Source organism: Prionailurus bengalensis, chromosome B1, assembly GCF_016509475.1.
Source record: "Prionailurus bengalensis isolate Pbe53 chromosome B1, Fcat_Pben_1.1_paternal_pri, whole genome shotgun sequence".
NCBI lineage: Eukaryota > Metazoa > Chordata > Mammalia > Carnivora > Felidae > Prionailurus > Prionailurus bengalensis.
In genome coordinates this window covers 56,184,065-56,211,481 of record NC_057344.1, presented here as the reverse complement: position 1 = coordinate 56,211,481, position 27,417 = coordinate 56,184,065, and the positions used below count along the sequence as shown (strand labels likewise).

The following is a 27,417-nucleotide window of genomic DNA, read 5'->3' as shown; positions in this document are numbered from 1 at the left end:
AGATTCTTCTGAGGGGAGTTCTTCCGCTTGGTCATTTTGGATAGTCCCTGGCGTGGTGAGGACCTGCAGGGCACTTCCCCTGTGCTGTGGTGTATACCTGGAGTTGGTGGGCGGGGCCGCAGTCAGACCTGATGTCTGCCCCCAGCCCACCGCTGGGGCCACAGTCAGACTGGTGTGTGCCTTCTCTTCCCCTCTCCTAGGGGCGGGATTCACTGTGGGGTGGTGTGGCTCGTCTGGGCTACTTGCACCCTGCCAGGCTTGTGATGCTGGGGATCTGGCGTATTAGCTGGGGTGGGTAGGCAAGGTGCTCGGGGGCAGGAGGGGCAGGCTTAGATCGCTTCTCCTTAGGTGATCCACTTCAGGAGGGGCCCTGTGGCAGCGGGAGGGAGTCAGATCCGCTGCCAGAGGTTTGGCTCCGCAGAAGCGCAGAGTTGGGTGTTTGCGCGGAGCGAGCAAGTTCCCTGGCAGGAACCGGTTCCCTTTGGGATTTCGGCTGGGGGATGGGCGGGGGAAATGGCGCTGGTGAGCGCCTTTGTTCCCCACCAAACTGAGCTCTGTTGTCAGGGGGCTCAGCAGCTCTCCCTCCCTTTGTCCTCCAGCCTTCCCGCTTTCCGAGCAGAGCTGTTAATTTCTGACCTCCCAGACGCTAAGTCGCGCTTGCTGTAGGAACACAGTCCGCCCGGCCCCTCCGCTTTTGCAAGCCCGACTCGGGGGCTCTGCTTGGCCGGCGAGCCGCCCCTCCACCCCGGCTCCCTCCCGCCAGTCCATGGAGCGCGCACCGCCTCGCCGCCCTTCCTACCCTCTTCCGTGGGCCTCTCGTCTGCGTTTGGCTCCGGCGACTCTGTTCTGCTAATCCTCTGGCGGTTTTCTGGGTTATTTAGGCAGGTGTAGATGGAATCTAAGTGATCAGCAGGACGTGCGGTGAGCCCAGCGTCCTCCTAAGCCGCCATCTTGCCGCAACCTCGAGAGTGTCTTTAAATAAATGTATGTATTGGAGATTTTAACAGTTCTCTCTCAGTAAAGACAACCAAAAATTTAATTGGGATATAGGAGATTTAAATAAAATTACCAATAAATTGGCTTAATTTGTGTTTATTTACCTTTATTGAACACTATATTCAGTAATTACATAATAAAATTTTTTCAGTTGCATATGGAATATTTACCCAATGGACCATATGTTAGTACATAAACAAACGCTCAATAAATTTCAATAGATTAAATTAACACTATGTTCTGTGACCAAACCTGAATTAAATTAGAAATCAACAAAAATAATATATGCAGAAAAGATGCAAATATTTAGAAATTAAATAACACTTTTATGAAAAATTCACGGGTCAAATATTAAACTAGAAAAATTAAATATTTTAAATGGAATGATAATGAAAATATATACCAAAACTAGTTTAAGTGCTGTACGTATAAAGCAGTGCTTATAGGCAAATGTGTAGCTTTAAATATTTAAATATAGCAAGAAATTGAATGGATCAATAATATTGATCAATAAAATTTCTAAATCCCCAGCAGGTATTTCTAAGTAAAAACAAAAGAGAGAGAAACCACCAATTACCTTTATCAGTTGTGAAAGACTGAAAATCATTAAACTTCCACCAGATGTATAAATGTTAATGAAGGGACAGTATAAACATCATCATGCCAAAAATTTGATATTTAGATGAAATGCAAAATTGTCTTGAAAATCCCATGGACACTGTCATAAAATGAAGTAGAAAATATGAAGATCCCTGAAGCTATAAAATATTTTAGATTTGTGGGGCACCTGGGTGGCTCAGTGGGTTAAGCATCCGATTTCAGCTCAGGTCATGATCTCACAGCTCCAGCTCATGGGTCCAAGCCCCATGTCAGGCTCTGTGCTGACAGCTCAGAGCCTGGAGCCTGTTTTGGATTCTGTGTCTCCCTCTGTCTCTGCCCCTCCCTTGCTGCTGTCTGTCTGTCTCTCTCTCTCTCTCTCTCTCTCTCTCTCTCTCAAAATTAAACATCTAAAAAAAATTTTTAAATATTTTACATTTGTAATTAAAGACTACTGAGAGTATTCTGGTCTCTGGGTAGGTTGGAGTAAACACATGCATTCTCATCCCATTGAATTCAACTCTAAAACCTAGACAGATGTGTGGCTCAGCTGATAGAGAATGCTGAAGAAAAACGATGGCAGTAGGTGGAGGAAAGGACTTGAGCATTCAAAATAGCACTGAAACAGTACTGAGTTCTTGCGTTTCTTAAAACAAGTGTGAGTTGAAAGCAACATATAATATTTTCTGATGTGATTTAAAATGTACATAGATATAAGACAACTGCAGCATAGAAGAGAGTATAAAGGACCCTACATAGTAATAAGAGTTCTATATTAAAGAGTAAAGTGGTAAAATATTCGTCACAAATATATATTTTGTAATCCTTAAAGTAAATACTAAAATATTATGCAAAGTTATCATCAAAATCACAACACATACATTGAGATGGGATGCTAAAAAATGTATAAATAACCCAAAGAATGCAAAAAAGGGGAAACATAAGGGAAAAAAATCCCCAAAATAAACAGAAAACACTCAACCCAACAACAGCAGGATACATATCCTCTTAAGTATTCATAAAATATTCATCAAAACAGACTGGATCCCGGGTCATAAAACAAATACCATGAATTTTAAATACTGATATCTTACAAAATATATCTTCTGACTGTAACATAATAAAAAAGTGATAACAGAAAGATAAAGCAATCACTAACATTTGTAAATTAAAAACATTTTTGGCTAATCAGTGTGTCAGAAGCAAATTTCAAGGGAAATTAGAAAATGTTTTCAAATGAACACAAAAATAAATATCAAATTTTTTTTAAATATGTAAAACAATTCTTAGAACGACTACACTTCTATCATTCTACACTTCTGTCATTCAATGCTTGTAAAGAGAAAAAAATCCTCAAATCAATAATTTATTTTACTTTAAGAAACTGGAGAAAGAGCGTCAAAAGAAATCTAAAGAGTAAGTTTCTTATAATAATTGTGGGGTTGTCTTTTTTTCCTTGAAGTTCTGTTAACTTCTGCTCATAGTTTTGGATACTGTTATTAGGTGCAACATTTTGTATAGTTTGTCCTTTTGGCAAATCGATCTCTATCATGAAATGAACTTTTATATCCTGGTCACATTTTTTTTTTACTTTGAGATCTATTTTGTGGACTATAAAACCAATTTAGCTTTCTTTTTATTAGTGTTATCATGCTCTATCTTCTGTACATTTTCTTTTAAACTTATTTGCATCTTTATATTAAAAATGAGTTTCTTGGAGGAAGCAGCTGGCACTCTTGAAATCTTTCCCATTGCACGTTTAGACCATTTACATGCAATGTAATTATTGATATGGTTGGCTCAAATATACCATTTCACTACTGCTTTTCTATTTTTACTATTTAATCTCATTCTCCCTTTTTTCGGTCTGTAGCTTCTTTACACATTTAATTATTCCATGTCACTTTTTAGTAGGGCAAAGTAGATATAATTCTTTATTGTGTTATTTTTAGTGGTTGCTTTAGGGTTGATGGAATATCATAATTTATTATGGTTTACCTTTTAGTAATATCATATGTCTTGATTTAGAGTATAAGAACCTTAGAAAGGCATGCATCCATTTCTCCACTTCTGGCACTTATGCTATTGTTGCTATACATTTTGCTTCAATTTATGTTATAAATCTCAAAATGCATTGATATCGTTTTTGCTGTCCATGAATCAGTTAACCTTTATAGAATAATAAAATAGTCGTTTTATTGTTTACTCATATAATTACCTTTTCTGTTACTTTTTCATTTTTTGTCTAGATACAGAATTCCACTTAGTATAAATTTTCTTTTTTTTTTTTTTTTTTAATTTTTTTTTTTCGACATTTATTTATTTTTGGGACAGAGAGAGACAGAGCATGAACGGGGGAGGGGCATAGAGAGAGGGAGACACAGAATCGGAAACAGGCTCCAGGCTCTGAGCCATCATCAGCCCAGAGCCCGACGCGGGGCTCGAACTCCCGGACCGCAAGATCGTGACCTGGCTGAAGTCGGACGCTTAACCGACTGCGCCACCCAGGAGCCCCAAAATTTTCTGAAGGACTTCCTATAACATTTATTTTTATGCAGGTTTTCTGATGAATAAGTTTATTCCACATTTGCATATCTTAAAATGTTTTCATTTTGCCTTTGTTGTAGAAATACATTTTTATTGACTAAGGAAAACTATTTTTATCTTAATTTTTTTTTTCTGTGCCTAAAAGATGTTGCCCCACTTTCTCACTATTTTGCATTATTTTTAACAAGAAGTCTGCTACCATTCTAGTCTGTGTTCTCCTCCGGAATTCTGTATCTTTTTTTTTTCTAGCCACTTTAAATATTGTCTATCACTGATTTTAACAATTTAATTATTCCTCCTTATTTTATTCCCTGAATAGTATAATGTTAGTGATCTAGAAGGTCCAGAGGTTCAGTGGTCCAGTCCCTTTTAGGGCCTGTTTTCAAATGATGATTTATCATAATTTTTTGTTATAGACATTTATTTGTATATATTCTTAAATGGTTTATTTCCAAATATATTTATGGAGAATAGATTATACATTTCACAAAAGTAATGAGTTAATACAGTAATTGCCTACCTCATTTAAAAATATTACAGTCTTGGGGCACCTGGATGACTCAGTGGTTAAGCGTCCGACATCGGCTCAGGTCATGATCTCACAGTTTCTGAGTTCGGGCCCTGCATCAGGCTCTGTGCTGACAGCTCAGAGCCTGGAGCCTGCTTCAACTTCTGTGTCTCCCTCTCTTCCTGCTCTTCCCCTGCTCATGTTCTGTCTCTCTCTCCTTCAAAAATAAATAAAAACATTAAAAAAAATTAAAAAACTGTTACAGTCTTTACATAATTTTAGTTGATTTGATTAACATGGAGATATCTAAAAGGCCAAAAAGAATGACGATGACATTTCCAAAATATTTTATAATCAGAAATGAGGAATATTGGGTTCTAATTCTTTGCTCTGTGCTATCTAGTTGTGTGAGTTACAAATGCTTTTCAAAAAATTGTAAATTTGGGGGCAACTGGGTGGCTCAATCAGTTAGCATCTGACTCTCGATTTCATCTCAGGTTATGATCTCACAGTTCATGGGATCAAGCCCTGCATCTGTCTCTGCACTGACAGTACAGAGTCTGCTTGGGATTCTCTCCCTCTCTCCCTGCCCCTCTTCCACTGTTCTCTTGTGCGTGCACTCGCTTTCTCTCAAAATAGGTAAAATAAACTTTTTAAAAATATTGTAAATTTTTATGTCAGGAATAATGCCTCATCATTGTACCACTTGTTCACCCAGTATACTGTTTTGCTAATTTGACTATAAAATAATTTATGTTTAACTTTCTGAAACTCTAAGAGCCTCAATTCCCAATTAAATAAGATATTAAACTTGATGATTTCTGAAATGTATTTGCAGCTCTAAAATGTGGTTGCAGCTATGTTTCTGTAGATGCAGGACCTCAAATATTATAACTTTTTGTCTATGAAGAAATTAAACAGATTTAATTAAACCTAATCTAAATGTAGTCTCAACAGGTAATTTCTATTTTTCTTTTTTCTTTTCCTTTTTAATTAAAAGAAGGCAGAAGACTAAAATAGCTGTGTTCATTAGTGTTATTTGCCAAATATTTCTGATTATACTTCCTCTGGACCATATAGGATTCTATTTCCTGAGCCGTTGTGCTGTGTGACTAATGCTGACCAATGACTTGTAAGCAGAAAGCAAAATGTCATTTTAGAGACAGGCTATTTATTTACCAGCATGAGACCCATCCATGTTCTCATTTACTTCTGGCAGAGTGATTAACTGTGGTAAAAAATGTTGGCAGTTTGCACTGACTGCAATGAGCAGAGACTCTCCTGCCTAAAACAGTGGTTAACAAATAAAGCAGCAAGGTAGAATATTCACTGTTTTGAGCCATTGGGATTTAGGGTTGCTTATGACCACAACATAACATCCTGCCTGATAGATTGAATATAAGCAGATAGAAAAACAAACAACAAAACAAAAAATAAAGGCATACTTTTTTTTTTTAATTTTTTTTTTCAACGTTTATTTATTTTGGGGACAGAGAGAGACAGAGCATGAACGGGGGAGGGGCAGAGAGAGAGGGAGACACAGAATCGGAAACAGGCTCCAGGCTCTGAGCCATCAGCCCAGAGCCTGACGTGGGGCTCGAGCTCATGGACCGCAAGATCGTGACCCAGCTGAAGTCGGACGCTTAACCGACTGCGCCACCCAGGCGCCCCTAAAGGCATACTTTAAAGAAACTCATAGAATGACCTATAGGTTGAAATATGTAAAAACTTTCACCCAAACATTTTACTCAAATCTTGCAATGCAAGAATTTGAATCTTAAAAATGTGTGTTTTGACAGTGTCGACAAAACTAAATATTCAGCCTTCAGTAAGAAGGAATGTTTAGGTGATGGTGAGGAGACTGTGACGGACTTAAGAACCTCAAATGCAAGTTTGGCTAAATATCCACAGTAAAAATGTTGACATTTGTTGCATGAATAATCAAATAACTCTTTAAAAATATGCATATGCTGATAAGTCTGGCACTTATATATCTGCAATTAAAATTTATTGTTTGACCTATTGCTATTGTTGAGAAAACATTTTTTTGGTAAAACCAATGAAATTATTAAGATAAATTAATGTAAGTATGAAAGGAATGACATTATATTTAAAATAAACAATGTTAAATCTCTCAATTTAACAAATACCAATAGTGATTAGCAGAAAATTTTTGTGTATTTATTTTGTCTGGAGAAAACATAGAAGAGTATGAAAAAGTTTCTATTTTCATTAATGAAAATGGCTTAGCAAAATATTTATACATTACATTTTAGCTTTTTAAAATATCTTCATGATTTGTCATTTCTCTCAAGTAACTTTTTAAACAATTTAAACTATTTCTGTTGTCTCTCTGGTACATTTAAAATTTGAAGAGTGTTTTTGCTATCTCTTTAGATAAATTGATGATAAGATGTAATGTAACATCTCTTACTTAATGGCTCATCTCTAAGCCATTCTTAAACACTAAGTTAATTTTATGCAAATGCTTATTTTAAAATAGCACAACAATGTGAAATGCAATAATTACAGGCATTTTCGTTCATATTCCTATAAGCTTAATGTGACAAATGTTTTAATTGGTCCCTACTTTCCCTTTGTAAATTTGCTACCTATCTGTAACCATAGATGTATAAATTGTGTTTGACTTCTTTTACTAATTTCTTCAACACAGTTCCATATTGCCACATTGTCTTTGTATTTAACATACTTCCATTCTCAACCTGCCTTGAGATTAAGCCTAAAATACACAGGTCACAGATTCTTAATAAAGCCTTGGCTATGCTTCAGTATTTCTAGTAATGCTGAGAAGCAGTCATCTAGAGCACAATTCCTTGAATCCAGTGACTGAGGTTGGGAGTAAATTCAATTTTGTTTGGTCAGGTTAAGTAGTAGCATGACTAAATACAATTCAATCAGATTAAACTCTGTCACAAAGAGGCTGGTTTTCCTTAGTGTAAACATCAGATCAGCACCCTCATTATCTTTGGCCCAAACTATTACAGTCTCCAGTCTTTCTGCTTCATCTCTGCTGTCTCCATTGTCTGCCCTGCTGCTGGAGGAATATGTAAACGTGATCCTGTCTTCTTCATCACTAACAATATGTGAAATATTTCACGTTGACTTCAGGCTAACATCCAAATTCCTTAGAATCACTTTAAAGATCCTACATGATCTGTTCTTCACAGACAGACTCATCTATAAAGACTTCCCTAATTCTTTCAGACAAAGTTAGTCATACTTCCTTTGGGCTCTGATTGCGGAGTGCCATCTATTATGTCACTTGTCTCATTTGAGTCAAATCATTTTATATATCTGCCTACTGGTCTGTGAATCCTTAAGGGAAGAAACCAAAATTTATTCATCTTCATGTCTGAAGTGTCTCTCACTTTCCCTGATGCAGTTCCTGTCTCTCCTAGTTTCCTACCTCCTACTATAGAGGACTTGACAGGTAAAATAACAACAATTAAAAAAACAATAACTGCAATAACAATAATGATAGTCTTTATCAAACCCTTGCTAGTATCAGATATGATACTGTACTCAGTTTTTTACATGGATTGTGTAACTTAATTCTCATGAACGCATTATGGAGAAGGCTTTTTGTTTTTGTTTTTGTTTTTGTTTTTACCCTTGCATTGCCCCACAACGCAAGGAGAGAACTAGTCTTCCAGAAGTTAAATAACATGCCCATTGTCACACAGGTAGAAGTGGCAAAGTCATCAGTGTGAACCTAGATAGTGTGATGTATCAAGTCTGATTTTTCAGTATAAGAAATGATTATCAGCACAAAATATTAGTGACTTTTCAATGTGGTCTAATTGAAAAAAAAATAAATTATAACCATTCATGTAAAGGAGGTGAGCTTATTCCTAATAGTCTGCTAATTCAAATAAGGCTATTTTCATATGTACGCTGTACAAAATCCTTATAGTTGTATTTTATAGGCACGGAGAAGACCTGGAGTAGAGCATCATCAGTAATTAAGAAGTTGAAAGAAAGAATAAAATATATGTGTCATAATTTTTTTAAAAAGCACATTATTTAAAAATATCTCCAGGTGTAACAAACTGCAAGTTTCATAAAACAACAAAAGTAATGTTTCTTAAAGAATTTTGGCCATCACTTTATATTGAAGAGACTGTTTTGACAAGTGACAAATGCAGTATAATTTATATGCTTATGTCTAAGAACAGTTTCCCTGAGAAGCAGATCCTGAGATACAAGTTTGACTGTAGTAATTTTGAGGAGGAATCACAGAAAGTACCTGGGGAGGCTGGATGAGGAAGTAAGACAGGAAGGGAAGGTAGCCGGTAAAAAGATACACTGGCAAGATGCTTACCTCTGTGGGCACCTGAGAGTCAGTCTTGCTGGGAAACTCTGGTACACATCATAGAAAACATCTCACAGTTATCTTACCATAGGACTGTCTATTCTCCACCTTCCCTCCTTCATTGGTTGATACTTGCTCCAGGGGTGTTAATTTCCTTCAGAGTATCTAATCTGTTTCCGTTCAGAGATGAGGGAAAGCACTCACTTGGCTAACTGCAGTTATAGAGGTTCCTTTATATAGAGGTTTATAGAGGTTCCTCTTGGCATGTACCAGGATTGTGAATGGTAAGGAAATACTGGTGGTCCACTGGCATCATCTGCTACAGCCTATCACTCACAAGCCCGTTCCTCCAGTAAAACACATCTTCACCTTGAGCCAAAAACATATATATTAACATAGATACATAAATACATACATACATAAGACAAATAAATGTATATACCATATATATAATTGCTGTGTTCAGCAGGATATTTGACACTTCAACCTTAACGTGGTCAGAATTGAACTCACCTTCACCCTCAAGCCTTGCAATCCTGAGATGTGCCCCTCACACACTGTGTTTTTATGTCAGTCTGTATTTCTTTTCTTTTTTAATATACTTTACTGTCAAATTGACTAACATACAGTGTGTAAAGGGTGCTCTTGGTTTTGGGGGTAGATTCCCGTGGTTCATCACTTACATACAACACCCAGTGCTCATTCCAGCAAGTGCCCTCCTCAATGCCCATCACCCATTTTACCCTCTCCCCCATCCTCCCATCAACCCTCAGTTTGTTCTCTGTATTCAAGAGTCTCTTATGGTTTGCCTCCCTCCCTCTGTGTTTCATAAGATCAATTGCCCGTGTCCAAAACATGGGAGTCCTCCTTAAACTACTTCTCCCAGTTACCAAGTCATGTCAGCTCTGTTCCTAAATATATGTTGAACCTGTCTTTGCAGACCACCTTCAGCTCTCACTTGAATTTCTGTAACACTGTCAGGGGGCTCTCTTAAATATCCTATAGCACCCTATTAAACTCTACTTACCATTCTATATCTCCTATTTTATTACAAACCTCTTGAACTCAGGGACTAGGTTTTGTTCATTGTTGTATTTCCATTTTGGATCCTGGCTTCTGTCAGACCTCAGCAGATCATTGTGACTTAATGAATGAGTAGTAGAGATCTTTTTACTTATGTGTGGTAATAGTTTGAGCTCACAGAGATAGAAACAATTGAAAACATTTTTATGAAGGCAAGCCTTATTTGCATACGATCAATCTTGCATCCTTTTGTGTCTGCCTATTTTCTGAATAGATTATATACAGCTGTTAAATGTCACTATTGATTGCTTATAGGGTATTGCTCTGAGCGCAATTCTTTCTTAATAAGCACGTGATATGTATAATGTCTCACCTTAATGATTAAAAACTAATTTGCCTTTTTGGGAATATCAGTTGCATTCCTAGAGCATTGTTAGGTATGATGGTTTGCATGAGTAGGTGCAATTATCCTGAATACTGATATAGTGAAGCTTGGGTCTTTGGCTTTGTTGAGAAGAATGGGTGACTGTACATAATTATAACAAGGTGTGTTGAATTACTTTAGCACGCTTTTCCAGACTTGTGCATTTTATGTGACAGCATCCAGCTCACAATACGTCCTTAGAAATCACTGTTTCATATGCTATTATATATTTTTCAACCATTTTGTTTGATCCTAAAATGAATTTCAGATTTTTTTCCTAGCATTTAATGCCCATTTCATGGTATTATTTTAATATTTCTCTCTAATTCTTTTCATCCTATTTTAAAACATCAAAATCTACTTGTTTTATAGATACTGTTATAAATAGTAAACACTGAGATTAAAAATTAATAAATGGACACAATAAAAAAGGAAATGTTTGTATTTTCAAATTATATAACTAAACTATTTTATTTTATTTTATTTTCTAGGATAGTTAATTTTGCTGGCTTTAATGACATTGTCATGTTTTCCCAAGCTGTAAGGCAACATCTCTTATTGTAGATCCGTAGCTCCACAGCAGTATTTAATATATCCTTTTGAGATCATAGTAAAATAAAGTGTTGAAGCGACTGGAAAGAATATTTTAAGTAATGTTTTGAATGTTCTGGTGCATGTATATACATCTTGGTAGAATCTAAGCATACTTCAAATCCTGCTATGGTTTGTTTCCTCCTCTAGACGAAATAGTAGCCAGTGTCCTGGCAAAAGCTGAAGCCTTAGATCCTTCTGCATTTAAGTGGAAACTGCCTGTTTCTAGATTTCCACTCTCTTTTTTGTTATCAGGTTATCCATATCAGGCAAATCATTGAATTTGATAACTGATTGAAATTTTATCCTATTTTAGTTTTGAAGTAACTCAAAAATTTCACAAACTTAGATGAATTCATCATCCTCAAAAAAGCTTGGGTGACCTGCTGAACTGGGAACTACATGAGATTTGAGATCACGTTGCTGCCTTCATGTGGCTTATAAATTAATTAAATAAATCATAAATATGTAAAAATAGCAATTACACATAATAAATCACTTTTAACTATGCCAAAAGTTAAAGCCTACATTCTTTTTGGTATCTTGGATTTCTTTCATAATGAATAAAGCTACATGGGATTTCTGGTTAAAATTTCCACAAGAAATGTGATAATGTCTGGCTTGGATTTTAAAGTAATCTTATTATGTAGTTGTATCAGTATATGCTTATTTAAGATTAAATCTTCATTTATTTCATTGTAAGACTGTGTTTTCCTTGTAGAACTTAAATGTTACCCAGCCATTGAAACATACCACAACCAAAACTGATCAACTAAGCATAATTATAGAAGTTGGATTTCCAGAACTTCTCAGGAAACCTATCTAAACCTTAACCATGTGCCAATGCACATGTTTCAATGCCAAAGTTTCAATGCACTTCTTACCTAGTATTTGAATCCCTGATACAAAAAAGGATAAATAATTATTTCATTAAGAGCACATGTGAAAGGGATAATTAATGAATTCCATGAATGAACAGAGTAATTATTATTATGTACAAGCTCTGTTTGGAAAAGTATTAGACAAAGTCCAGTTTTTCACAGATGTTGGATAACACAGTGAGTAAATAGCAGTGTAAGATACACTATAGTTTTGCATTTGACATTGTTTTTTTCTTTCTATGTCATCTCCAGTTGTAAGCACAAGATGTACCTGGAAAGGCTGCCAAACACCAGCATCATTATCCCATTTCATAATGAAGGTTGGACTTCACTCCTGCGTACTATCCACAGTATAATTAACCGAACCCCAGAGAGTCTGATAGCAGAAATCATTCTAGTAGATGACTTCAGTGATAGAGGTAAGATACAGTTAATGATATTCTGTTATTACCTACGTAATCATTACAGGCTTTAAAAAATGCCAGAAGATTATTGTGATGTTTCTAATTCTATCTGAAAGGTGATTATGAAGTTTTGTCTGTGTTGTGATTTCATAAGTGTTGGCCAATGGATGAGAAGGTATTGGTGTCATTTGCGGAACTATAAGAAAATTTGAATTACATTTCTGTTGTAAATTAGATAGGTATTGGCAAAATGCCCCAAATTCTACTTTCAGCTTCAGAACAAATACTGCAAAATATGCTATTGTAAGTACATATGAATGGGGAGATATTCCAGTAGATTTATAAAATCTGTTCTTGTTTCTGAGGAACATCTGCTCTATTATTTACCAGTATGGTATACTCTAGTCTGTGCTTGTCACTTCATAAATACTAGAAATTGTAAGTAACACAAATATTTTTATTTGGCAATTCTAGCTATTTTGTCATATCTGAACAATAAACCAAAAAGTCTGGTATGTATTAGAAAATTTGACATAAGCTTTAATATACCTACCATTCTGAGAAACATCATGTGGTTTATAAGAGGGGAATAAAATTATACAAAGTTTCTTGAGATTAGGACTTCATTGATCATAGTTGGTCTAAATGTGAGAATTGTTCTCAAAGGAAAGGAAAGTTTCTCTTTCTTGGCTGATGTGAGTGGACAGGAAGAAACGTTTTCTAATGATGTTGATCTATTTGGGAATACAGTGTTCTACCTTATATTTCATTGCATGAAAGAGCTATGCTTTACTGTAAGAAAAATGGCAGTAAAAGAGTTTAATTGCATATTATTCTTATGCCTCACAAGAGAAAACATCTTGAAATCAAGTGGGTTGATTAAAGTTTTGGAAATTTCATTTGAAGAAAAAATGTCAGTTTCTTCATAGTATCTAAAAACTCTGTGTAAGTAAAATTGCTCAGTGTGTTAATCTTAAGATTTCTTTAACAGAGTTCCAGTCTTGAATGATATGCTTCAAATACTAAGTCATGATTTACCTAATATTAATTTGTGTTGAAATTTATATGACAAAAATGAGATTAACATCATTCCATTAAAATAGTAAACTACTCACTTGGTAATTTAGGTTGATTCAAAGCAACTTTTGCCTTGTGTTGCTAAGGTAGATATGCACTCAACCCTACCCAAGAATGCAAGCCAGTTTCTAAAACTGAAATTTGTTACTTAAAAAATTAATTTAAATAACACATTGATTTCTTTTTTTTTTTTTCTAATTGAGACTGCTTATTTCAAAGTAGTCATTAATACCCCAGGCTAAAAACAAGCATTTAATGTGTTACAGGTAAAACTTTAAACTTTGCTTTTAAATAAAAGAATGAAAATGAGGAAGAAAGATCTGGGACTGCACATCACCAGATAAATGGTCTTTTGTGGTTGACTGGTACTAAGAGAAATAAGATAGTGTATCTATGGAGTGTTTTCTACATAATTAACTTTGTCTTGGTAAACTGTTTATTACAGTGGAATTTTGACCTGAGGGTAATATAGTAGGAAACATTTGGTAGCAGAAAATTGTGGTTTACAGAGCATTTTTTGCTGAATGTTCTCAGAGGCATTTTTCAATTGAACATCTTTTAAGGGGGAGAAAATAGTGGCATCTGCATTTGTCTTGACTTCAATTCCCTGTCATCTTTTGTACAATAGCAACTTTGATGGACTATCCTTCTGCATATAATGTCACCTGGGAAGTAAGTGACAGAAGAGTGTTAATATAATTAGTGTTAGGGAAGTAGAACAACAGAAAAAGTAATATTTAGGATAGTAATGATGATTTTGAGTTTTCTATTGGACATTTTTAAAGATAACAATTATTTTAATATTTTGTTAAGCCTTTAATATAGATATTGTATTCCTATAAACTATCAAGTCAAGAGTATTATTTCATGATCATTAAACCTTCAAAAGGTTAAATTTTTTGAATATTGCTTTTTGTGTTAAATTGTCAATATGTGTAAAAGTAAACTTTGAAAGAAATAAGTGATAAAAATAGTTCTATAATCTCTCAGAATACTTCATAATTCTAAAGTTGCATGTAACAGGAAAGACTCTTCTTCCAAATTTTGTTTTAATTAAAAAAAGTCTCCTCTGACAAAATATGAGGATTTAGGTGGACCTAAGAATAATCAGTCCTGCTTCCTGAATTATGGGAAATCATAAAATTAACATGACACACACAAGCTACAATTCTAACACCAACTATTAACTATATGACATCAGATTAATGAGTTCTGTGTCTTAGATTTTTTATCAAAATGGAGATAAGTTCTTAGTTATCTGAGTAATTCCTCATAGAGAGGTCAGGATGGAGAGCTGCCTTGGATAGTTGAGCAAATTGTGCACTGCAAAATAGAGTAATTGCTCTCAACTATTTCTACTCATCAAATACTCCCTTACTATTATAAAAAGTTTCCATACTTTTTTGTGGAGATCTTCTCAATTTAATCATTTATCTATCTATCCATCCATCCATCCATCCATTCATCCATCTACCCACCTATCATCTCCAGAAGGAACAGAAGTCAGAGGGGTTGTGAAGACAAATTGTGGTAATTCATAGCATGTTAGAAAAATTAAGGCTGCTTTAACATTTAAAAAATCAAAATTTACCAATAAGCAAGTAACTTACTACAGATGTGGAAGAAAAACTACACTGTAGAGGTTTATCATAAGGAGGATAAAAAGAGCATGTTACCCACCTATATTATAGGAGAGGCCTTACATGAGTGTTTATCAAAATTCCTTTCAAGTTTATTTTCTCCATTATATGAGAGGGAAGATATCTTAAGACATCTCTTGTTTACAGAGCCTCTAAGACAGAGACAGTTTTCCTGCTCCTTTTTATTCTGATCCTATCTCTAGCTATGCTGTTAAAAATTGTTATACTTGAAAGTATACTTATACATTTATGTAGACAACACAGAAATTGTAAGCCTGTAACATGCAGAGTCTTTTCACCAATTCTTTAAAAATCAAACTAAGTAGGCCAGATAAAATTTAAAGTGTGGGAAGATAGGGGCTTTTGGCTTCCTTTAGAAAATTATTTCTGAAATGTTTTACTTTATATTTATTTTCAGAACTCTGTTCCAATTTCCAGTCTGTTCAGTATATATCTAAACACTTTTGCACTATGGTTCTTCTACTGGATATTCTGCAATGTCCTTTGGCCGCAGGCAATAACATTTTGACAAGACTTAATCAAATATTACTGCCTTATATTTTATGTCCTCTAGGTCAATAGAATAGCTATATATGTAAAAAATAAATAAATAAAAAGAGAGAAGACAGCATGTTGGCTATTTTAATAGCACAAGTTTAGTATCACTTGGAATTCAGAGTTCCAAAAAATGTAAGCCATCTAGTAATTGGCAAATTCTGTAGTAGTAGTTTTCATAGCAGTAGAGAAAAAAAAACACCAAAATATTTCATAATTATAGAGTTTTTACGAATATGACAAAGTGATTTTTAAAAATCTGCTTGAATAGGGTTGACCCAGTTATCCAAATTGAAAAACAAAAAGTACACGCCCTTTTGTTTTACATATTCTTCCTAAAGCAAGCTTGGTAAACAGAATATTGTTTCAGCCTCCTATCATAAGCCCTCTGTCTACAGAAACATGGAGGTACAGGTCTGCAGGTAAGTTTTCCACAACATTATGTTTTTGCTACCTGAAGCTCACCAAAGTTGGTGAATGTGATTATTTTTTTCTTCCCAGTAAGCTCTCAGAAATACATTTAACAACTTAACTTGAGGCCTATAACAAGGCTTCATGATGACTTTAAAGCAGGACTAATCCTGGGCTTATCTCCAAATTCCAGGCAACCTTAACAGCATCCACATGGAAAAATGTTGAAATGTGTGAAATAAGCTGGGGCTTAACCTCAGAGATAGGGCATATTTGAACCTGACAATTCTCTAAACTTTGTGTGCTTAGATGAATGCAAGTTCACATTAGGATAGTCACGGGAGAGTTGCTGACACCTTTCCCTTAATGCAAGTATGGGGGTACAACTGGGCACTGGGTACACACACGCAAAACAGGTACACACACACTCATGCCCTCTTGCCCCTGCTTATTCCAGAGCTGGTCAGGAAAGGTAGGAGTTGAATATTTCAGATTCACAAACATCTGCTATGTTCCATGTACTAGTTGGAGGGAAAATCCGAAACTAGAAATAATCCTCCCAATCTGGCAAAGCCAGCAACTTTAAGAAACCCAGTGTACTTTCCTGTAGATAGCATAAATCCTTGTTCCTCAAAGTGTGGTCCACGGACCAGCAGCATCAGCACCACAATGAAAGCTTATTAGCAGTGCAGACTCTCAGGCTCCATCCATATCAAAATCTTTATTTCAACATGATCTTTGTGTAATTTTTATATGAATCAAAGCTTCAGAATAACTTTCATGTATTTCAGAATTGGGGCTGAAGCTTCATTGAGTGATATGAATGCATAAATAGCCTAATTTCAAAATGTCCTGTTTTTTGTGTATCTTATTTAAACAAATTTTTCTATTTGTTTTTATTGCCTACTTTGCAATTGATATTGGATTTATAAATCTGTAAGGAAACATTGGGAGGGAAATTCTGTAACATTATCTCTACATTATTTTAGATATTAATTTTACATTTGTTATTATAATTATTTGATAGATTTTTGCATTTTCACAAATTTGTAGACATTTCCTCAATCTTCTGATAAATTCATTTTATAGCATTTTATGTTTAGTTTTAGGTTATTGCCATTCTTCCCTCTCGCCAATTTTCCTTCTCTTCCTAGCATTTTGTAGACCTATTTTGCATTGGATTCATTCAGTAATTTCCATGCCAAGTTCAGAAAATGGAAAAGAAATATATATTTATATATCTATAATATATATTGCTTATATAGAAATATATATATTACCAACCAATAGCAAAGCAATTTCTGTAAAGATCCATATTACCATAAAAATTTCAAATTCCTCACATGGTTGAAAGTGTTTGTAAATCTTTAAAATAGTGAGACTATTTTAAATCACCTCACAAATGGTAATGATGCGTCTTGAATTTGGTTCTCTTTTACTCAAATAGTCTCCAAGTGTACATTAAGGCAAGTTTCCATAAGCAGACAAATCAGTTAGCACATGTTTTATAACTATCTGAAGTTGGAAGATATCATCAGTGTGAAAAGGTCATAAAATAGATAAAGAATGGTAGTGCATTTCTATTTATATGATAAAATACTAACACTAAAGTGCATATAAAGATTCTTAGATGACAGTCAACAAAAATGTTTTAGTGCTGGTATTTCATCAGATACTCTACTAGACTATGAGACATGCGATTTTTATGTCTCAGATTTATTAAGAACTACTCACTGTGATGCATCTTGGAATTGTTTAGATCTGATATTCATATTTTAAACTGTAAGGATAATTGTACTTTAAAATAAAGATTCGGTTTTAGATACTAATAAGTAGCAGGAACTAAGAAAATGTTGTAAAATACAATTGTGTATTTTTCTATTTAGAAATTCAGCATCACTTGCTAAAGGGTGGAAAGAAAGCTATTCTGATTTCTGCTGATAAATTTGAATATCATATTGCTTAATGGCAAAATGGATAGTTTTAATAAAATAGTTCTGTTTTACCAATTAGTTTAGCATTTGTGGTTGAAAGGGAGTCAAAACATAGAGTGGCACTGTATCCCAGCGTCATAAATATGAACATAAAACAGTAATGTGTTCTCAAGGTCAGAGGAAAATGAGCCTATAAACTACAAGAGTAAGTTTTGGAACTTACAAAATACAAAATTAACTCATAAAAAAATCTTTTTGTATTCATAAAATATGAGTATTACCCACCAGTGGCAGAATATGCCTTGATAGAATCTGTCTCAGCAGGCAAAGCACTTTGGGGATTTCTATCTCTCTACTTTTAAACTAAAAATCCAATCTCACATGATGTCCATGTCCATGTAAACAATTTCGCTGACTAAAATAATGGGAGTTATGTGTTCTTAGTGAGCCTTACCTTCGCCTTAATGTTTAAAGTAGCATTTTGTTGTCTCCTTTTTCTTCTCTACAGCAAATGTGAATAATCTCTCCAGTCTTCAGGAATGTTACTGAGGGTTATACACACATTGACAGTCCTCACGATTACTATTAGAATCCCTTATTTATCTAGCAAAGGCCTATTTGAAGTAGGTGCTTGTTTTGCAGATTAAAATAAAGGACCTTGAGATACTATAAAGGTATATGTTACGTTATTTTTGATGAATTTGTAACACTAGCACTGGTAGGTTCAGAGCACTAAAAAAAATTTCTTGCAGGCATTATATTCTTCTGCCCTCTAAAGAAAGTAACAATATAGCTAAATGTGATTAAATTAATTTCAGTTTCAGCAGGATTTATATTTACTTTACAAAGGTATGCTTGTGGAAATTTCCATTCAAATAGATAATGTGGTTAATTTTGACAAAAACTATTTTAAAATGTTCTATTGTAGCATGTGAAAATGTAGTTTGAGAAAAGGTAGTCATCAGAATGAAATGCTTTTAGGCTAATTTTGAACATAAATATTTTAGAAAATGTATGATAGAATGAAGAAGCAAACCTAAGTTTCATTGTCTGGTTGAACTGTATGTTAGATATCACATACAATATTAGAACAGATTTCACAGTTAAAAATTGTGTTATTGTGGCTTTCTTTTCTTTTGTCATTAAAAAAATATTTTGTGTACTTAAATGAATGAAATAAATTAAAACCTTAGCTTGGGACGCCTGGGTGGCTCTGTCGGTTGAGCATCTGACTTCGGCTCAGGTCATGATCTCAGTTTGAGTTCGAGCCCCGCGTTGGGCTCTGTGCTGACAGCTCAGAGCCTGGAGCCCGCTTCGGATTCTTTGTCTCTCCCTCCCCTGCTCATGCTCTATCTCTCAACAATAAATAAACATTAAAAAAAAAAATTTTAAACCTTAGCTCTACCATACCATACCTCTATTGCTAGATGTCTTTTGAAATACCCAAATAGAATAGTAAGTCAAGTTGGGGGTTATAAATATTTATATTTGCTCTATGATTCTCTCAAGTTTTTTTTAATATTTTTATTTTGAAGATATGATAAATCTGAACTGTCATTTTTCTATCATTTTGTTCTCTTACAGTTTTGTTCTCTTCTTAAACATTAACTTGAAGCATATGAAATAGTCATTTTTTGTAGGACATTAAGTGGCTGAGTGACAGTTTTTATATATTTTGTACTTAATAGCCAGGCATCTTAAAACCCTTCTATCTCTGGCTTAAATAATTATTTAGGGTTCATGTTTGAAATCGGTGCTTTTAAAGGTGGAGGACGGCAACTCCCATCATCAGGTGGTGGGAAGGCGATCTGCTTTTTCTGGAGAAAAACTCCACATGGTTGAATTAATATGGGTTTGGCATAGAAAGAGATGCTTCTTTTGAAAGCAAAACTGTTACAGCTCACCGATGTCACAAAGGCATGACTTCCTCAAGAAAATAAATTGTGCAATTCATTTTATGGCAGATTAAATCCCATTTATTTTCCTTGCAGACAGCTGTTTTGAGTAGGATGTCACTTGTATGAAACCATTTTATGGATATTGGGCTTCAGATGTTGGGAAGGCATAACTTTCTCTGATGAAATAAAAGGTTATGTTTTATGATTATTCCTCTTGTCAGCAAACCTCAGCTGGTGAGTTTTAATAATACAGTGTTCAGTATTTCAAACAGCTCTTTTTGATGTCTAAATATCCATCTGCTCTTAATTTTTAAAAAATCACTGCATTGACACAATGCAAAAACGCACAAATATTTCATCCTGTCAAGCTCAAAAATAAAACAGCCAGTTATTTTCCTAGCAAAAATGAGTTTATTTGGGAATAGCAGAATTGCAATTCAGGACAAGCAACCTATGTTAAACCATAGACAAGTCTGAAGAGACAAAGGGAAAGCCAGCCTTTATTAGATTTTAGGAGGAAATTGAGATGGGTTGTTTTAAACAAAAGTTCTTTGGAGAAAATTAAGAGTTCCAGGTTGTGGTGGTTTCTCACTGGCTTTAGTAGTGGTCATCGTGTTGTTGCTACAGCATTTAGAGATCTTCCTTCTTTTTCTTAAAAGCACGAGATGAAATCCCTATGTGAAAAATGCCCTCCCTTGTCAAGATAATTCATATCTTTCTTCCTGATGGTTATGCAGCCTTCAAACAATGGCATGTCTGTGAGAGCGCCCCCTTCAGGGATTTTTGACTCCATTTTAAATGAGGTTTCCTGTACCCATTTTCACACTCCTTACTCTTGAATGACAGCATTTACTTAGAAAATTATTAATCTCTCATCGGTCAAGGTCTTTGATAAACTGACAAGTTTTAAACGTCAAACGTTTGTGTTTATGAAACACGTTTCAACAAAATTCTAATACAAATTAGATGTTTTATGTCAGCTGAGGAACAATTCCACAATAGAACGATAGGATCTTGAGATGAAGGAATTTGTAAGTGACATGGTACATTTGTAACATTTTATAGATAAATGAATGAAGACTCAGAAAGGTGACCTTGTAGGTCACAGAGTAGGTCAACTTTATATGCTTAGATAAATGCTAGACAAAACCAAAATGAACAGATTTTGTGCTCAGGTGTGCAGGCTTTCTCTCCTCTGTAGTTTTCTCAGACATCTAATTCTGAGAAACAGGAACCATTCTGATAACTATCTTTAATTTAATAAAACTGTACTACAATTATATAGACACTCTAGATAATTGAATCTAATTTATTACCCATTTTTTGCCTTAGGATCAGGATCATAATAGAAACCATCATTTCACTGTGTACATACAAGTATTGGAATGGAGGATTCATGAGAATAATAATGACTTGAACTTACAAATTTCAGTATCCACAATGGTCTTCTAAGACTACAGGGTGCCAATCAGAACCTTCCTCACACAGAAAACAGTGTCTCTAACATTCTGAAAGGCTCACAAGGCAGTAAAATGGGCCATAAAACATATATGTGTTTCATGTAGCTTCACAGACTGATGTAAAATAGAATGAATGAGTGGGTATTAGGCTGGCCTTCTGTAGGTCATCTGATTATATCTTTCTTCCGGATGTATCGTTCCAAAGTTAGGTAGCCTAACAGTTACTTCACTGCGTAGAAACGAAGAAACTGGCAAGATTGCCCAGGGCCACTCTAGTGCAAAATGTGCCTAAAAGATGAGAGTCTTTCCAGGACGGAGAGAAGCTAGTCTGGGATTGAAGGGGGACATGACTGGGCAAATATCTGCCATTGGATTGGACATTAATTAGATAAACATTATTTATTTTTCCATTCTTTTCTGCCTGGTCTACTAAAACCAGGGTAAGAACTCTACATAGAATGTATATCTACAAGCTTTTTGAAAAACTACTGGCTGCCTCAAAGAGCAGAAAACCCTGACCTCAGTGCTATAGTGGGCAATGACAAAGGAAAGCTTAATTTTATATCTTGAAGAAATTCTAGCTCTGTAACTTATCATTTTAAATTTCTACATATTCTGTTTCTGCAGAATTATTAAGGCCATTTCTAATTTAACGGGGATACATTTGGGCTCTGAAATTAAAGTTAAGTAATTGATTTTTTTTCAGATTGGTTACATTTTTCCCCTTCACCAACTTGAAACATTACTTCTTAGAAAATAAATTAAGGACTCTATGAAGAAAAGGAAATATTTATTTATTTTATGCTACCGAGTAGTGCAAAACTTATAAAGTCAAAGGATCCATCGAAACACTGTGAGTCGTTCACAGCTTAAGTATCAGGAAGGCTTGATTTCAAGTCCCAGCTTTGCCACTTTCAGGTGTTGGAATCTTAGAAAGGATTAAGTATGACAGGGACTTAGAGAAACAAGACATAATTTCACTACTTTCTTTTTCGCTTTTGAGAAAAACTGTCTCTAAACTGGAAAGGGTAGGAAAACGAAGTCACCCAATATAGAGAAGAGGATAATCCGTGACTATTTCAAACTGGAAGATCTAAACCATTGCTACATGCCCCAAGAAATTGTAATATTTATCTTTTAGCCATGAATAATCTTCATGAAATGATGAACGAAATAACTTCTTAAGACCCAAGTCAGACAAAAAAAAAATATCTATATGTACAAAAAGACAAATGTCAGTTTCCAAAGTTCTGTGAACTTGTTTTTGATCTTTGGAAAAATCTTAAAGTAGTTGTAGCAATATTTTTTAAGTAATAAGAAATACATTGAGTACTGTGAGTCAGCACAGGTTTATTACATTTTAGTCAGATATTCTCCCAGTGGGGGGTATGACTTCAAAGTTCAGATTTTTCTTAGAGCTGTGGCTTCATTCTCCCACAGGAGTGACCTTAAAATAATATCCCAGGAGACTCAATGTATCATACTGACCCTTGGTTCCTAGGTACAGGGCACATAGCCTTCCTAGGCCACTTCTATAAACATCTGAGATTACCCTAAATTGCTTGACGCTAATTAGCCTTTATGTGCACCTTAATCACACTTCTTTATGAAAAGTGACGTATGCATGGGTGGAAGTACCTCCATTGAAACAAAAACAAGCTGAGTCCAAAACATGTCATAGCAAGATGACTTTCAGTGGTATGGTAAGCTTCTAGGAATCCCTGAACATACTGCTTTTGCTAGCTAAGCTATGTGTTTTCCCCCACTCAAGGTCTTTATACATTAGTATGAAGCCCTAAAGAGAGCCAAATGGCATGGCAGTCCTGATGAATTATGTAAGACCATAGGTGACATGGTCATCTTCTAAAACCACATAGGTCTCTCATTGCAAAAGGATTAATGGATGGATCTAAAGGAAAAGTCATAATGATGGCCAGATTCAGGGATGTATAATCCCCAAGATCCAAGTCTCTAAGTATCTGCAGCTTCTGGGGCTCCTGTGTGACTCAGTCGGTTAAGCGTCCAACTTCTGCTCAAGTCATGGTCTCACAGTTCATGGGTTCTAGCCCTGAGTCAGGCTCTGAGCTATCAGCACACACCACATCTTCTTTATGCATTCATCCATTGATGGACACGTGGGTTTTCTCCATAGTTTTGCTATTGTAGATAATGCTGCTATAAATATCGGGGTGCATGTATCCCTTGGAATCTGAATTTTTGTATCCTTTGAGTAAATACCAAATAGTGCAATTGCTGGATCATAAGTTATTTCTATTTTTAGTTTTCTGAGAAACCTCCATACTGTTCTTCAGAGTGGCTGCACAAGTTTTCATTCCCACCAACAATGCAAGAGCGTTCCCCTTTCTCTGCATCCTCACTAGCACCGATTGTTTCTTGTGTTGTTAATTTGAACCATAGAATTTGGTTTTACCTATTTCAGAATTTAAAAGGTTAACCCATAGGGGCACCTGGCTGGCTCAGATGGTTTGGGCGTCCAACTTCACCTCAGGTCATGATCTCGCAGTTAGTGAGTTTGAGCCCCGCGTCGGGCTCTGTGCTGACAGCTCAGTGCCTGGAGACTGCTTCAGATTCTGTGTCTCTCTCTTTCTGCTCCTACCCCACCCATGCTCTGTCTCTCTCTGTCTCTGAAAAATGAATAAATGTTAAATTTTTTTTTTCAATAAAAGGGCAACCCATTCTGCTAATTTTAGGGAAACTGACTTAGTCTGTGCTGCAAAATAAATAATACTTGATGGTAAATTTAGAACCCTTAACACTGTAGGTCAAGAGTGTTTCTGATGATTTCATATGGTGAAGTCTCTTTTCTGGTGAGAGACATTATAAAGCATCACTAGTAACAGATACAGCAAATCTTTTTAAATTCCTTAAGCTGCTTTCCATTTTAAGATCAGGGAAAATGTACAAGAGAGCTGAAGTCCAATGTGCATGGTGATACAAAATGTGCATGGGTTATGGTGCACATGTGCACATGGTTATGGTGTTATACTCGGTCAGAAAGGAACCCAGGATAAGCTTTTGCCAACACAATGCATGATGAATAATATCAGCATGTTCTGTTCATTTCAATGTTTGAAAGTGTGGTTCATTATCTTATTTTAGCAACAGTGAATAAGAAGGGGCAGAAAATGGGACAGGGTGTTTGAGGAAGGAAGGGACCATGGGTCATATTTCATTCTGAAAACCTACTAGACATATCAGCAAGGGACTCCACCTTTCCTTTTCTGTCATAAGTGGTAGTGGTGAAGTAGGTTATCTGGACAAAATCCTAAGTTTGAATTATGGCTTTGCTTTTACTGGCTTTGTAACCATGAACAAGTTAGTTACCTCACTTGACATATACTCATTGGGAAATTGTGTTTCTACATGTAAAGCAATTAGAACTGGAGTGGGTACAAGTAAGCACTCAATTAATTTTGGCCATTATTGTTTTTGCTTTAAAAGTATGGAATTGAAGTGGATGACCTCTAATTCTGTCTCCAACAAATTTGAGTACAGAATTAATTCTGTGATTTTTAGATTATTAGACATTATTAAAAATAATCATTTCCTTCCTGTAAAACTGTTACCTTTGAAGAGTTGTAGCACAGTGGTGGAAAGATGCTGTAAACCTTCACAAAGAACAAACATATTATCTTCATAGACCTTTGGTGTGTCCATGATTTCATATAGATGATTCTGAAGCTGTATATCTACCATTAAAAATTGAAATTAGGAGGGGCACCTAGATGTCTCAGCCTGTTAAGTGTCTGACTTCGGCTCAGTTCATGATCTCACGGTTTCTGGGTTCAAGTCCCCCATCAGGCTCTGTACTAACAGCTCAGAACCTGGAGCCTGCTTTGGATTCTATTTTTTCCTTTCTCTCTGCCCCCCCCCCCCCGTCTGCTCACACTCTCTCTGTCTCTGTCTCTCTTTCTCTATCAAAAATAAACATTAAAAGCATTTTTAAAAATTGGAATTAGGAGTATTATGGAATCCAATGAGCTCCTTATATGAGGATTTAATAATTAATTGAATAATTTGAGCAAATAATTTATAATTTAGTTTATTTAGTTTAATTAAATAAATAATTTTATTTAGAAAAGAATAAATTAATTTGATTATGTAATAATAGCTTAGTATTGGATCTCTTTGCGTCATTTGATATTGGTTGTACCCCTCCTTCTCATTCAGAGTGTGCTTTTACAGTCATTCCTTCTCAGGATTTTCATGGACTTCTTTTCTATATTCTCCTTGAACATTGGTGCTCCTCAGGGTTTCACTCACCACCTGCAGCTCATGTCATTGTGTGCACAATATCCTTGAGTGATCAGTTACCTCTTTCCTATTGCATAGTTGATATACAATATTACATTAGTTTCAGGTGTACAACATGTTGATCCAACATTTATATACATTATAAAATGATCACCATAAGTCTAGTTACCATCTGTCACCATAAAAAACTTATTATAATAAGATTGACTATATTCTCCATGCCGTACATTTAATCTTGTGAATTATTTATTTTATAACTGGAAGTTTGTAACTCTTAATCTCCTTCACCTTTTTCACCCATTCTCCCTCACCTCTGAGAACCAGCTTGTTCTATGTATTTATGAGGCTGTTTCTATTTTGTTTTATTTGTTTTTGTTTTTTAGATCCACATATAAGCAAAATTATATAGTATTTGTCTTTCTCTGTCTAACTTATTTCATTTAGCATAGTGCCCTCAGTGCCCATCCATGTTGTTGCAAATGGCAAGATTTCATTTTTTATGGCTGAATTACATTCCATTGTTTATGTTCTTTATCCATTCATCTATTGGTGGACACTTAGGTGGCTTCCATTTTTGGTTATTGTAAATAATGCTGCAATAAACATAGGGGTGCATATGTCTCCTTGCATTAGTGTTTTTATTTTTTTTCAGATAAATAATCAGAAGTAGAATTGCTGGATCATATGATAGATCTATTTTTAATTTTTTGAGGAACTTCCATACTCTTTTCCATAGTGGCTGTGCCAATTAACATTCCTACCAACAGTGTACAGAGGTTCCCTTTTCTCTACATCCTTACCTGCAAAGGTTATTTATTTATTGTTGGTTTGTTTTTATACTAGTCATTCTGATAGGCATGAGGCGCTATCTTATTGTGGTTTTGATATGCATTTCCCTAAAGATTAATGATCTTTCCATGTATCTGTTAGCCATCTGTATGTCTTCTTTGGAAAAATGTCTATTCAGTTCCTCTGACCATTTTAAAATCAGATTGTTTGTTTTGTTGTTGAGTTGTATGAGTTCTTTATAGATTATTTATATTAACCCCTTTTTGGATATATCATTTTGTATACCCCTTTGTATACATTTAAACTCTGACTTGAACATTCAATGAACTACTCTATTTCAGGGCCCAAATGACCCACAGATAGTTCAAACTCAGTGTGTATAAATTCCTGCCATTTTGGGGTGCTTGGGTGGCTCAATGAGTTAAGCCTTCGCCAGCTCAGGCCATGATCTCATGGTCCATGGGTTCAAGCCCCGCTTTGGGCTCTGTGATAAAAGCTCAGAGCTTGGAGCCTGCTTTGGATTCTGTGTCTCCCTCTGTCTCTGCCCCACCCCCACTCATGCTTTGCTTGCCTCTCTCTCTCTCGCTCTCTTTCTCTCTCAAAAATAAATAAACATTAAAAATAAAATTCAAATTCCTGGCATTTTAACTATGTCTTCCTGCTAAATTCATTCCCACTTTTGATGACATCATCATCCATCCAAACTAGATACCTGAGAATTATTCCTGTGATTTCTCTTTCTTCCTCACATTCCACATCCAGTCAGTAAGTCAAAATTGCCATATGTACCTCCTAAATACTTTTTAAGTCATTCTCTTCTAATTCTTTTCTATGGTGGCTTTAATCACTTGCTGAAATCCCCTTGTTAACTCTTGCTCTGCCTACAGTTTTATTCTACTCAAATCCATCATCCAATATCAAAATAATTTCTATAATATTCAAAACTGTCCAAAATACCTCTGTTTTAAACATTTATTTGGTTTGTGGAAGCCTGAACAAATCCCTAACCTTAACATGTCAAACAAAGTATGCTCTTCCTCAAGAGGCCCTTTATTAATTGCTCTCCAGATCATC

At 35.3% G+C, this 27,417-nt stretch overlaps 1 protein-coding gene across 1 annotated transcript in view; it reads left to right on the top strand.

Annotated features, from left to right (window-relative positions):
• Nucleotides 1-27,417, top strand: part of GALNTL6 (polypeptide N-acetylgalactosaminyltransferase like 6) — a 1,211,922-nt gene that overhangs the window by 535,821 nt on the left and 648,684 nt on the right. Inside the window, exon 5 of the mRNA XM_043555626.1 lies at nucleotides 12,153-12,319. Coding sequence (XP_043411561.1) covers nucleotides 12,153-12,319 — 167 coding nt within the window. The remainder of the gene's footprint in view (nucleotides 1-12,152; nucleotides 12,320-27,417) is intronic.